Source organism: Chelmon rostratus, chromosome 15 (genome assembly GCF_017976325.1).
Source record: "Chelmon rostratus isolate fCheRos1 chromosome 15, fCheRos1.pri, whole genome shotgun sequence".
Lineage (NCBI taxonomy): Eukaryota > Metazoa > Chordata > Actinopteri > Chaetodontiformes > Chaetodontidae > Chelmon > Chelmon rostratus.
Genome location: NC_055672.1, coordinates 4,631,223 through 4,645,856, shown reverse-complemented (window position 1 = coordinate 4,645,856; position 14,634 = coordinate 4,631,223). Strand labels below are relative to the sequence as shown.

At 40.4% G+C, this 14,634-nt stretch overlaps 1 protein-coding gene across 1 annotated transcript; it reads left to right on the top strand.

Moving 5' to 3' along the window:
* Nucleotides 1–6,540: 6,540 nt before the first annotated feature.
* Nucleotides 6,541–12,783, top strand: marc1 (mitochondrial amidoxime reducing component 1). The gene is made up of 7 exons (XM_041954142.1): nt 6,541–6,816; nt 8,848–9,018; nt 9,757–9,919; nt 10,211–10,351; nt 10,619–10,680; nt 10,817–10,888; nt 12,087–12,783. Exons 1-7 carry the CDS (start codon nt 6,566–6,568, stop codon nt 12,211–12,213), a joined length of 987 nt encoding a protein of 328 aa, XP_041810076.1. The 5' UTR covers nt 6,541–6,565; the 3' UTR covers nt 12,214–12,783.
* The last annotated feature ends 1,851 nt before the right edge of the window (nt 12,784–14,634 follow it).

The window sequence follows — 14,634 nt, the reverse complement described above, 5'->3', positions numbered from 1 at the left end:
ACTCATTCCCTGTGTGGCTGCCTCTGTTATTGTGATTCTTAGTGCTCTCTGCCCAAAATGCTGGTGCATCAGTCACAAACACTGCAAAATTACGTAACGTCACAAGTGGAGAAGTTCAAAAAAATCACGATGACATATCCCGAACACAGCAAAGCGGCGTTGGGAAAGAAGTCGAGTAACCACAAGGAGATACTCACCAGCACTGGATGTTTAACAACACCACAAAGGGCTGCTTTAAGAGTGACTGTCAGGCTAAATCCACTGCTCTGACATCCTCAACATAAAACTGATAAGCTTTACCAACCCGGCAGTTACTGCAGGGTTCAGGTAGTGTAAGGTGCTTCTGTTACTTTGTCCACCCCTGTAGCTGATGGTCAGTTCATGAGTCAGTATTTGGCTGTGCTGGCTCCAGAAGTCAGTCCAGAGCAGGTGCTGGTCTGCTTCATGGTGGTGATTCAAAAGTGATGCTTGTATCAGGAACCAGAGTAGATAAACAGCATCCAGAGAGGCGAGGTACAGTTGTTGCATTATTAAAGGAATAATTCAGCATTTTTTGCTTTATATGGAAAATGTGCTTTGATTGAGATCACTGTCATGGCCGTGTGTTAAGAGCTGGAGCTTGGAAGTGATAAGCTTGTCATTTTTACACCCTGACTTTGTTTAAAAGTAAATATGTAACTTGTTAGAGAGTTACCTGGTGCCAGCCAGCAGCTGTTTAGCTTAGCTTAGCATAAATACTAGACATAGAGGGAAACACCTAACCTGGCTCTGTGTAAAGGTAAAAAAAAACTGCATACCAGCACCAATTAGCACGACAGAGGCAGTCTAGCTTTTTCCTCGTCTCCCCAGTCTTAATGCTATGCTAAGCTAATTGACTGCTGCCTCCGGGGCCATATTTAGCAGACAGAGAGTGTGAGAGAGTGTCTGTATGCTAAATATTAAGCATATTTCCAAACTTGTCAAACTATTCTTTTAATCCACAGTATAAAATCGTAATTGGGTGTAAAATGTCAGTTTGTGGCTTTTCAGGGCATTTTGTGTCATAGAAGCCAGAATCGGATCAAAGCGAGGTTGCCAAGCAGCCAGCAGAGACGTTGCACAGAAGTGCTGGGTGGATGGATAAACTGTTGTTTGTCATGAGATAGTTCTAGCAAGAAACTCCCAAAACCACATTTTTAGATTTCTGTTTGTGTGCTGATTTAAGATAAGACGTGTTCATGCAGGAGCTTCAGAGCACTGGTTCCCAACCTGGGGGTCCTGACCCCCGCTACGGGGCAGCCAAGGCTGGGTCGTGAGGCCTTAAAAATATACTTAAGGTCTAGATCTCAGAATTTCATTCATTTCAGCAAAGAAATATAAAAGAAATCTCACAGGATAAGATCGCAGTGAAGACCTGAGCACAAGCTGCATACACAGATTATTCACTCTCTGCTAAACAGCCTCGTCCTGCATTGGAAAAGTCCACAGTTAAAACAACCAAAGAGCTAACAGAACAATGGCCAAGCATCAGGGAGAAGAAAACACTGAATCTGTCCAAAAAAAGTATGTACGATTGTTAGAAATGAAAGAAAATGTATAATGTAGACAGAAAATTGTGTCCAAAGTGCTAAAAGTATCAGGAAAGCTCATCTCTGATGCAAGATTAAGGAAATAATTGCTCAAAATGAATCCAAATTGCTTGTTTTACACAAACTTCCTGCAGTTATTGCATTCATTGTTTGGGTTAATTGTGCAGTTTATCAGTTGTTCTGTACTGTTACTGTTATACATTGAATATAATACAAAGATATCCATAGAATAAGAACGATGGAAAAGGGTTGGGAAGCAGTGCTTTAGAGGAGCTGGGAGGCAGATTTCTGAATAATCCCTCTGACTGTTAACCCTCCACATTAAAAAAAAAAAATACAGATTAGACCCTTAAACATGGATCCTGGCTCATCTATCAAATGTTTGGGGTGTGAGTCTACTATATTTCTCTCCACCCTGCTCCTCTGACCTGAAGGACAATGAGGCGTCACACATGCCTGACTAACAAACACATCAGCTGTTCAGATATGAAACGTGCAGAGCTGTCCAAGTCACATCTGGACCGAACTGGAGATTCACACTATTTTTAGGAGCAGTTCGGAGTGACAGATGGGAGGACGTTCTCTCCGTTTGGACAATGGATAATAAACTGGTTGTCAATCACAGATAATTATGCCACAAAAGACCACGTCTCTCTGATTGATGGACAAGGGCGGGAAAAAAATCCACCCTCAGATACTCGTCCTTGTATTTCTGGGCCTATTTTGGTGTTTAGTGGTGTATTTTTTTCAGTATGCGACGTGATTTGACATCACGTTAGGTTTATTTCTGGCAGCTGCAAATGAGTTTCACACTAGGAGATCGAGTGAATTACGAGTATGTCAACATTTTGTACACTGCTCGAGTGAACCTGAGGAAACATGGCTTCATAGATTCACATATTGATGTTCTGAAGGTGGATTTTTTCCCTTTTGACTTTCTATCATTTGTTGTTTTCAGGTGACAGGTGACACACAAATGATATAAAAACAAGTGCCAAAAATGACTCAAACACTTTTGATCCAGCTCTGCTGTGTATTCAGACCTGGATCTCATCTGTGCTAGAGACATGGACCTGTTGTGACTGTACTGTACCTTAATGAAAGTACTATTTGCACATGACAATGAAAGAAAAACGGTGATTCTGATGCTTTCTGCTTTTGGCCTGCTTTTAACAATAAGTGACCCAGAAACAACAGCCTACTATATATATTTCATGCAAGTACTGTATTAGTTTTAAGGTTTTAGGACTACATGCACGAGCATAAACAGGTTTCTCTGTTTTGCTTGGAATATAAAATGTTTTTATAGGTGACCCGGGGCAAACTAGTACCTGAACACACGAGGAGTACATGAAATAATTTGCATTTTTTTTATCTTAACTTGCCAAGGGATGTGTGCACAGTTAAGCTTTGTCTGGCAAGACAAATCACGCACATCACATGTAATTCAAAACAATGTTGTGCTATTTTGCCCGAGTTTAGAAGAGAACATCCACAGAAACCATTAAAAAGATGGATAATTCATCCAAAAGGTGCGACTGTTTTTTAATTTTACTGTTGTTTTACTGGACGTTCACCAGATAAAATGATTTATAATGTATAACATTGAAGTCTGTGCACAATATAAGTACTGTATAAGATGTAGTCATGTGATGTTGCCATGTCCATGCTGTGTATCAACATGTGCTGCGTGAGAAAAGCCTGCTGAAGAACGTATAGAAATGGCCGTTTGGTCCAGATGGTTTCCCCCTGTGAATTCTGACTGAAGTCCAGTTCCGGACAACCTACAGCAGGTTAGTCACGAGCGGAAAGTATGGCGGTGTCTCGTTATGTCATCGTTTGTGGCAGTATGCATTTTTGTTATATTCAGCTCATCATCATGTGGTACAGCAAGCAGGGGGTGGCCAAAATAACAAAAACACTTCGCATTTCAGCAGCAAACACTGCTTTGGAAAAGGTGTTAATGTGCTTTTAATGAGGTCAACAGAATAATTTTAGACTTTTGTCGAGACTGCCAGAGGTGTTGATTCAGACTTATTTATGGGTCTATAATATTCAAATAGTTTCTTAAAGATTTTCAGTAAGTGTCTTGGACAGAACAGTGCCATTCGGTTCTAATTATAGAGGAAAATGGAAACTGATACACTTCCACTACATTAATTCCAACTATTTTTATTAGAACCTTTTATTTAGTGCAAATACAAACATGCATAAATGTCGACAGGCAAACATGCAATTCAGCATACATGAAGAATAAAAGTTGACAATATTACATGAATAATACAGATTTTCATGAGTTCAAATCGAGGTTTTCTTACAAGAAAGCAGCTATTTTCTCCATTGATTAGAGCATCACGTTGAAGGTTCTTTCCAGGAAACACCAGACACTGGTTGCTTGAATTACTGCAACCTCAGAAGCAAATACTAAAAAAATGATTAAATGACTCACTGGAAAAAGTCCTAATAATCATAATAATGTGTGCCAAACACAGGAGCACTGAATCAGCAAACAACAGCGGGCACAAGAAACCACGGAGCTGAATCAACACCATCCAAACTGAACATTATTCATCTTTGACACACTGGTATTTACTGCAGGGATACTGTAATGCTCTGTAGTTGTTTCTGATATTTTGTCCATATGACACGTTTTTCCTTCTGATTTTTACACCGGCTATATCTGGCTTTGTTTTCCTTTTAAGTTTAATCTCTGTTGTGAGTTATACAAGGTTTGGACATCACACATGCACTTGTCTGTATGTTTCTATATTGCTATGATAACTTCACTAACTAGTTGTTAAAGGCCAGTTAGTCTCTCAGATGCTCAGTCGAAAAAGGAATAAAACACTGTGCTGTATATACAAGTGATGCTCTATATCAGGCTTTCCCAACCAGTCTGGCTCACTTGTGACCCTTCATCACTGGTTGCATGTACAGGCTGTGCTGAGGTTGACTAGGCTGGGACTCACTGCTCAGTACGACTCTATATGAAAGTAGTGTTGCAATGATCTGCATCAATAAAGTGAATGATGCCCAAGATCAGAAAAAAAAGATAAAAAATCTAGTCCTATGAAACGTGTAAATGCATAAAAACACAAATCAAACTGTTGTATGCTCATAGTGCATAATTATAACATCAAGGCTGCTGAGAATAGAGCAATTAGGACTTTATCTCGCTATCAAAATTTGCTTGCCACTGCAACATCAAACCAGCTTGTAAGGCCTGGCCCTGTGCCGGTGACTCTGCCTTCAGCCATTAGACGCGCACAGAACAGCAACAGAAGGAGTATCCATTCGACAAATCCCTGTATTGACCCCCTGTGGCTGGAGCATCTGCTGTTTTCTACTTTGGCCATAGACCTGAGTATCTATGTCAAAGACAAAAATAGTTCCACTGAGAAGGTCAACTGTGGCATTACGTCACTTGGTTTCTTCTCTGTTTTTAGACAGATTTTGGGCAAGGTAAAAAAATGAAGCTGTCTGTCACATATTTATGCCAATTTGGAGTGTTAAAGTGCACTTGAATCCCATTTGTTATGTGTATGCTACAGGGGTCTTTAATTTTTATATTTTCCACCACTGTGTTTAATTAATTCAACTTAATTAAGCATAGCTAATTACCTGTATGACTGTTTTAGTCACCAAGGCGATACCATCATTTATCACATAGATGTTAAAGTTTGACAGTTTGACATTTTGAGAAATACGTGCAACTTTCTTGCTGAGAGTAAGGTGAGAAGCACGATACAACCCTCACATCCTTCCAGTAAGTATAAAGCTACAGCTAGCAGCGAGTTAGCTTAGCCTAGCACATACACTGGGAACAGGGGTAAACAGCTAGCCTGGCTCTGTTCGAAGGTGATATCTGCTTACCAGCACCTCTAAGGAGCACATCAGTACGGAAAATTGAATTATAAATACCTCAACTCACTGTTTTTCTGCACTATTTCTTGGCCAGCTTGAGGCCCCTCCCATTTCCAGCCTTAATGCTAAGCTAAGCTAACAGGTTGTTGGCTGTTTTGATAATATGTAACTCTCGTTCTTGTGACGATTAAACACACTTGCTTTGGAAAAAGATTGAAGTAATGTCTCAAAATGTAATATAGCTAACCTGAGTGGATAGCTTCAGCTTTCAAAAACGACCAAAAATGCTCGCAGCTCTGTTAGCCTGCACTACATACAATGGTGCTTTGAGCTAAATGCTAGCATCAACATGCCAATGGCTGTAATATTTGCTTTCTTTTGCATCTTAGTTTAGCGTCAAAGCTAACATTGACTATTCTTTGAGTGGTTTGCAAAAGTTATCCTTTTTTTTTAAACCTTTGATAATCGTTTGGTGTCCCATCAGGGTCTCCGTAGCAACACGCTATGCACACAATAATAGTAACTCTTGAATGAAAAGTTGGAAACTCAAAGCCTGCTTGGTCTGGCCCTGGGTTACTGGGCCATGAATGGATTCAGGTCTATCAATCACAGCGATGGGGGCCTTTGAGGAGGGTCTGTCTGTCTGGGGGGCTCAGAACAGGGCAAGTAGAAGCCAGTGTAAAAAGTATATTAGAGTGTGGGGGGAAGTAATTTTTTTGCAATTTCAGAGCAATTAGACGTGACACTTTAAAGAAAATGACATAGAGTAAGAGTTTATCCAGGTGGAGGCAGTAATGCTACGTTCCGGACGTAAAAGAAGAAGAAAACAACAGTTTGTTTGGCCAGTTTGGTGTGTTCACGTGGATCCTGTTTTTCAAACTTTCGTAGCCTGAGTTTAGTCCTCTTAAAGTAAATCTCTAGTATGGACCCAGAACTTTTGTTTTATGTTCATGTAAATTGTTTCTTTCACTTTTGGGTGATGAATTAGATGGTCACATAGTCCTACTGGCAGGCTATCAAGCCGACGCCCGGAGTGGTGTATCCGTTGATCGAGCGTCAGTGAACGTCACACGCGGAGGCTCCTGTCTCTTTAACTGAATGTCAACGTCCAACTAAGTGTGTCAGTCTCCAAAATGGACCTGAGAGAGTTGGCTGTGAACGCGCTGGCCCAGAATAAGAGAGCCGCTCTTCTGATCGGCGGAGCTGGCGTGGCTCTTCTGGGATTTGGTCTCGGATATAAATACCTGCGAAAGCCAGAAAAAGTTGTTCGTGTAGGCGTAGTGTCGCAGCTCCTCATTCACCCTCTGAAGTCTGGCAAAGCGGTGTCTGTGGCTCTCGCCGAGTGCCAGAAATTCGGGCTGAAGTTCGGAGAGCTGCAGGATCGGTGAGTGCTGAGCACAAAACACTGAAGTTAGTCCGGGTCAGAGTGATGTTTCTCACCTGTCAGGTGTGCACTGACCTGTTCAGCCAAGAACAGCCTGCCACACAAGCACGTACCTGCACGTACTGACTCATTATCGCGCAGTAGTGGAAAGTTTCCTCAACTATTTTCCTCAACTATCTTGAGGCACTTCTACCTGTTTTTTCATCGTGTGCTACTTTAAACTTTTGCTGCACTACATTTCAAGGGGAAAATAGCATTAAAGGTCCACAACACTTATTTGACAGTTACTTTGATTTTGCAAATAAAGCAGATATAAAATATGACGCATTATGACAGACTGAAGGCCCTCTGGCTGGGTGGACCTATAAGGTCTAATCAGGCAAAATAGATGAATATATCTGTTGGTGTGGAGAGTCTTTAAATGACCCAGCAGCTTAGAAAGGGTCAAAATCATCTTCACCCACTACATTAAAATGCGCCTTACATTTAAACTTATAATAATCCACTAATGTAGGCTAACATATTTAATATGGAGCCCCAGAAGTCACAAAAAGTGTTTTATTTTCTTGTGCAACGAAAAACTGAGCACAAGGTTGTAAAAGTTATTGTGTGATTTGGGAGGGTCCATAATTTAAAGGTCGTTCGGAGGATATAGCGGCATCTAGTGGCGAGGTTGCAGATTGCAAGTGACTGAATGCCCCTCCCCTCCCCTCTCCCTTTCCGGCCATACAGGAGAGCCTACGGTGGCTGTGAAAACTAATGCAAAAAGTGCTCTCTAGAGTCGAGGTCCTGCTCCCTCTGTAGAAATAAAAAGCTCATTCTAAGATCATGAAAACACATTTTGTAATAGGTGATTTATTTCACACTGATGAAAACATAACTATGAATATTCTATTACATTTCTGCCAACGGATCCACCTAAATCATACACATTGGACTTTCTTCGAGAGGGGCCTTTTTGATATCACAATATCTGTCAAAATATGACTTTTTTTTGTTTTTGCTTACCCTTCAGCCCCAGTTTTGCACCATTTAAACTCACTATCCCATAAATCCGTCATATTAAATATAAGCAATGACTCAGTATCTCATCATTTTAACTTACCATGAGTGTTTTTGTTTGTGTTATAGTTTGTACATCCCTGCTATGGAATAAGCAGACCCAGCTGTAACTGCAGCTACACACCATCTGTTGGGTTGAGAGCCATTTTGCTTCTTTCCAAGTGTACTACTTTAATTCACTGGACACAAATAAAAACAACTTACAGCTGCCTTTGCTTAGATTACACTCACTGAGTGACTGTTTAATTTCCTTCACTGTGTCTCAATATTAAGCTCATTAATTAACTTTTGTGGAGGTTTTCATGAGGACTTGAAGCGGGTCTACAACCTTGCAGGCTTCCAGAAGGAAAAGAAAAACGCTAAAAGAAAATATCCACCCCAGCAACAGCTTGTTCACCCTGCTGCCGTCTGGCAAGCGATACAGAAGTATCTGCTGCGTACCAGCAGACCACAGAGCAGCGTCTTTCCTCAGGCTGTGAGACTCCTCGATGCATCTGCCGCACTCCACCATAACATATACTGTTTTTCAAACATAAGGAGACTTCAGCTTGCATTTCTTTGTGCAGCCCTGTGTTGTAGAGTTATAGAGAGACAAATCAACCTTGAACCTTGGAATTGCCTTTCCTCCATTCAATTGTCCAAACACAAGCAAGTGAGGTCAAATACAAGAAAAAAATGGCGAACTTTATGAAAATCTCTACATTTCTATATATTTGTTTTTGTCTTTTTTTTTTATATAGAAATGTGTTTCATATATGATCAATTTCTAACCCAAAAATGTGATGTAAATCTGGTATGTATGGATGAGTCTGCAGGACAGCTGTATCCATGGCAACATGTGATGTCGTCACCCCTGGGTTTTTAATCATTTTCCTGTAATTTAACTTTGTGCCTTGGCATTGGGATTAAACCCGGGATGCCAAATGGCGCAGATGAGGGAAATCCACAGTGTGTTTGTTTTGATTGCAGACACTGGCTGGTGGTCACAGAGGACGGTCACATGGTGACGGGCAGACAGGAGCCTCGTCTGGTGTTGGTGTCTCTGACCTGCGAGGGAGGTCATGTTTGTCTGAACGGCCCAAACATGGAGCAGCTTCGATTCCCCATCAAAGAGTCCAACAACCGCATCATCAACTGCAGGTTTCACAGCGCAGTTTATTTTGGCACCACAGTCTCTGCATCTGCTTATTTTACCTGATTTTGATTTTTTGATTTTTGAATTTTTTGCCTTTAATGATGGTGTGATTTAATTATTCATCAGTAACGTCTGCAGTGTAATTAAAGAGTCTGTTTTAAAGTTATGTCCATGACTGGAAGCTCATTAGCCATCTTTTTAAATATCAAGAAGACAGCGACAGTTAAAGGTTGCTAAGATAAGAATTATGTTCATCATTGATTAGTCTGTAGATTATTTTCTCAGTTAATCGATTAATTGCTTCGTCAGAAGGCAGGAAACAGTTGCTCCATATATATATTTTCCCACAGTTGAAGGTGACATCTTCAAATGTCTTGTTTTGTCCAACTAAATATTCACTTTACAGTCATATAAAACAGAGAAAAGTAGCAGATCCTCACATCTGAGACACTGGAACCAGTAAATTTGTGTTATTTTTGCTTGAAAGATAACTTAAACTATTAATGAATGATTAAATTAGTCTGTAATTAATTTTGCAGCTGTTATCTAAGTACTTTGTATCCCATAATTCCCTAAAGAGGGCCAAAATAGACATTGTAGATTTTGTCCAAGCACTTGTTTCAAATGGTAAATATGTAATTTTAGAACAAGTTTACACTGTTACTGTGTCTTTTGTATTGTTCACATTTGTTCCAGCTCTGTTTTCACACTCCTTCCTGCCTCTTGTTGTTTTTATGCTGCAGAGTGTTCGGAGATGACATTCAGGGGCGGGACTGCGGCGAGGAAGCGTCTTGCTGGCTCACTCGTTATCTGGGGGAAGAGAAAACCTTTCGCTTGGTGCACTTTGAACCCCACATGAAGGCGAGGAGGCCGGTGGAGAGCCAGCCAATTTTCCCGCAGTATGAGGTAAGCAGGACTGTGTGCTGGAGGCTCATTCGTTCCCAGATTTTAAGGCTCTTAACTGCATGCCTCTGCTTCAGACAAATGTTCTTTATGTCAGCTTGAATTCCCTCTTATTTGAAATACCTAAATGTTGCATTTAAAACCCGGTGAGAAAAAAAGCAATAAAGCCAAACCGGAGTTGACTTATTTAGCTGTTCTCTGTCTCAAAGTGTTACCAGAAATGACCTGTTACATAGAGGACAACAGGATTTAAAATTTCTGACTGTTTGTGATGTTAATCCGTGCGTCCTGCAGGTGGCCTACCCGGATTGCGGACCTGTGATGCTGCTGTCCGAGTCCTCCATCAAGGATCTCAGCAGCAAGCTGGAGAAGGACGTCACGGTGGAGCGTTTCCGCCCAAACATCGTCATAAGTGACTGCGAAGCGTTCGAGGAGGTGCGTTGTTTAGCTTTTTCCAACGAGAAACACATCTGCAAATATTGCTCTGCCTCTGCCACGATGATGTGAAGGTCGGATCAGAAGCACGAAAAGCGTTAAAAGCAACAGACCCTCTACAGTGCAGCCCATGAGGTTTTGTTTTCTTTCTCCCTGTTCGCAAAGATTTGCTCCCTTACTTCTGACTCATACGTTGCCCTTTTCAGCGTGAGCAGCGTGGACTAATTTTATCTCCAACCCAAAAAACCAACTGCTTTGTTTTTTCAGGATTCATGGGAGGAGATCCAGATTGGCAGCGTGAGACTGCAGCGTGTAATGTCATGTGGACGGTAACACAGTTGATGCTTCACACGGCTTTTAATCAGAGACAGAATCACTTTTTTTATCAGCAACAGTGAATCCAAAGCTATAAATTCAGTGCGGTGCTGATTTTGGATGAACGCCTCTAACTTTTGTTGTTTCCAGATGCATTTTCACCACAGTTGACCCTGAAACAGGTGTAATATCCAGAAAAGAGCCCCTGGAAACACTGAAAAGGTAAAGTTTTAACTCAATATTATTTAAGGAAGGTTCTCATTTTGCGTTTTGGTGGTAATTTTAGTGAAAAGTCATAAATCAGAAGCTACCATCTGTTCATATACAGGAAGTGAAGGCTGTTTCTATTTAAAAGTCATTAGGCTCATGATGGACAGTTTTTAAAAAAGGATTACAACTGATGCAGCAGAAGCTTTTTATTCTGCTCGTTGTTCTTCCTTCTCAAAACCCGCTGCACACATTACCCACAATGCAACTCGACCACCAACAGTCCAGCTGGAGATTCAAGTGTGTTATGCCTTCAGCGGCTAATGGAGCCGCTAGCTCACTAGCAGGGATGAGGAGTGGGCTCCAGAGATCTGGTCTGCTCACGTCTTTCTCCCCCAGATGTTTCATTCTCTTTTTGTGCTGCTTCCTCTGGAGCCACTGAAGGCTTTATAGCGTGATACAACATTTTCACATGTTGTAGCCCTCAATATAGTAATCATGACTTAGGGTGTCCATAAATTAGTTAATATGTAGCTTATCTTTCTTTTTACACTACACCACAGCACAAACCCAGTGATGTTCATTACTGATAAGACACAAAAAACTTTATTGATCCCGGATAAAGAACAAATAGACAATAAAAATAAACTATATACATCAGATACTAAAGAATGTAAAGATAATATTGCCTTGTGAAGGATGGCTCAGTTCCTCAATGGAAAATTTTGAATACAAAATAATATAACAGTAAGACAAAAAATAGAAGCAACTAAACAATATAGTTTCACAGATGTAATGGATATTAGCAAATGTTAATAGAAATAATGGAGTAACAAAAGTAATGTGTGTGTTGTCAGATGGAACTTGTGACAAAGCTGCCTGTGTTATTTTAACAACATATCAGCATCAGCAGCATCCCACGTCATCCTAAAAAAAGAACAATAATTACTTCATGCATATTAATGTTGGACAGATAAAACCCTCTCCACTTCAAAGCGAAAAACTAAAGCTCCTTTTGTGACAATTAGTCAGATTCAAGCCCTTATTTGGCTTTCTAATGTCAGTAAAATTAGTTTTTTGGGTTATTTTTGATGTATGTAGACTGGTAATCGTACTTTTTGGTGGAGTTTTTCTAATTTATCAGTCACGTTGTTCCTGTCTGATTTCACACTTCAACGCCTTTGAACTCTTTCTGATGGTATTTCTTTCACAGTTATCGTATGTGCAAACCGTCCGAGAAGCACATCTACAAGTCGTCGCCGTTGTTTGGACAGCTGCACACCGTGAAGAAGACGGGCATCCTGCAGGTCGGCGACGTGGTGTACAAGATCAGCCGTTGATTGAGTCCTTCTCTGAAAACGTGCTGACAAATATTTGGTGATTTTTTTTGAAAGGAGGAAGGAGCCTTAATCAATCTGCTAGTCCACGCTAAAGAAAGCACTTAAAGACTTGTAGTACACATAAATAATGAAGAACACTAAGATTGTAAAAAGCACTAACATGTAATGAACAATGTCACCATTTTTTTAAATGTTGCTGTGATTCACTGAGAGACCAATCTACTGAGATTACATGCAGTTCACAATATAACGATAATCAACAGTTTTTATGGTTGATTGGCTTGTGGTGCCATTGGGCTGCATCTACGTCACATGAGCTGCTGCGTAACACTAAAGGTGCCTGAATTAAACACATTTCTGAGAGCTGCTCGTTGAGTTCACTGGTGATTAAATCCTGAAAGTAAATGCTGCTCTTGAACTAATCTGGGGAGGGTATCACAACAACTGATTATAATCTTCAAGGCAAAAATGGCTAAAAAAAACAACATTTAAGATTTTTTTTCAAATTCTAAACGTGTCACAACATCAATGCAAAGTATTTTTTGGAAATAAATGATTAACATAAAAAAAGAACAGCTGACTGTCTTGTGTTTTAAATGTTTTGAATGTTTGAAGCTGACACTCAGGGTGAACATTTCCCAGCCTCCCTCTGTCATGTTTTGGCACTTTTATTTTGTGAAACCTGCAGCGTTTTGCCAGCAGAGGGTCAGATCAGGACAAACATGCTTAACCATCTGATGGAAACACAGATCAAACCTGTGAGCTGTCAGTAGTTTAGACCAGTGAGTCAGACAAGCATCCTGACCTGTTAGATTTTGGTCTTTTTAGCCTGAAATTTAGTGATCAGTTTTAGCCCCGGAGCTCCTGCTGAGACCCAGTTTTAGTGACATGCACTGGCCAGTAGGGAGCAATATGCCTTTACTGAACCACCACAGCAGCATAAAGAGGGCAGGAGGAGTTTCTGGATATTTTTATATGAATTAACTCTGCTACACAAGTAAAGATTTCAGTTCTTTTGAGCTTTTTAACTAGTTGTTTTAAATAACCAGTAGATTTGTATTTGCAGCAGGGATGGTTGCTTGAATTGATATTAAGGTCTGTATGAGTGGATTAAGAAGAAAAATCACTTACAGAAGCATCATCATCAAAAACTGCAAAGAAAAGCATGCATGCACGCTGCCCATGTTCCTTTAATTCACCCAAAATCTTTGTACACCACAAGAGCTGCTAAAAAACATCACTCATGACATTTTCCAGTGATTTCCAGAATGAACATGATTGATTTTTTCCCCCAAACGTGGTTTCAGTTAATAATTCTAATCAAGTTTTTCTTTTATATTATTCCATTTCATTAATGTTCCTCTTCAGAGTTGTCTTGTGGAGCACATTTTCAGGCCAATTTGGACCAAAACCCCTTATATATTTACTATTTTTTACTCCTAAATGAAAGTAGACTCAAGCAGAGGTTTGGTTTTCACGGTCAGTCACAGATCATCATTTCCTCACTGAGAGTAAGTTGTGGAGTGGTGCTACATTTCCCACAGAGCTGACAAAGGTCTTCATCAGCGCTGGTGTTAAAGCAGGAGCGCTGCAGCTTCATTCTTCAGTAAATCAGTTTTTATCTGAGAGGATCGACCACGTTCTGTATCTACAGAGGAATTGGCTGTATATCTCTTCTAATGTCGTCAGTGGTCATGATGAATATGTCTTTTATTATAAAGCAATACTAAGAGTCCACAGGCGTGCTCGCGGCTCTGTGAGGCTGTACTTACTGTGGGCAGAGTGGTGTTTGGAGCTACATCAGCAGGCTAATATGCTGATGTTCAGCAAGTATAATGTTTACCATGTGCACCATCTTTAATGTCTTAGCATGCTAACATTTGCTGATCAGCACTAAACAGCTGAGTCTAATGGGAAGGTCATTAGATTTGCAGGTGTTTGGTCATAAATGAAAGCACTCTATGCATATCTGTACCAAACATCGTGCCAGTCAATTTAGACTCATCCTCTGGCCACCATGAATGAGTGCACACATTTTCATGTCAGTCCAGCTCACAATTGTTGTGATATTTTAGTTTGAATCTGACCAGAACAACAGTCGTTTCCATCCCTGCCAGCAGGCTCATCAAAAAATCTGAGAAAGAGCAAAATCAACAAAGCAACAGTTTCTTCTGGTGTTCTGAAGGCTTGCTTCTGTTACCATAATGATACTGTATATAATACACAGAACATACATCCCATGTGCTGAACAGCACACATGAAGGATATTGTAGAATAGTAATTTCATTCATTAAGGCAGGCAGCTGGATGTTCTGGTTGGAGTTTGATCGCTGACATCCTGTAAGGAGGCAGTTTCCCAGGTGACTAAATATTATACTTAAATGATACTTTTTGAAGGAGCAAAAAGTAAAAGTATACTTG

Bases quoted from the DNA above. Each gene is read 5' to 3' on its own strand.
- marc1 (XM_041954142.1), top strand. From the start codon at position 6,566: ATGGACCTGAGAGAGTTGGCTGTGAACGCGCTGGCCCAGAATAAGAGA. The intron at 9,019-9,756 runs GTTTCACAGCGC...TTTATGCTGCAG, and splicing joins AACCGCATCATCAACTGCAG to AGTGTTCGGAGATGACATTC. The intron at 9,920-10,210 runs GTAAGCAGGACT...TGCGTCCTGCAG, and splicing joins CAATTTTCCCGCAGTATGAG to GTGGCCTACCCGGATTGCGG.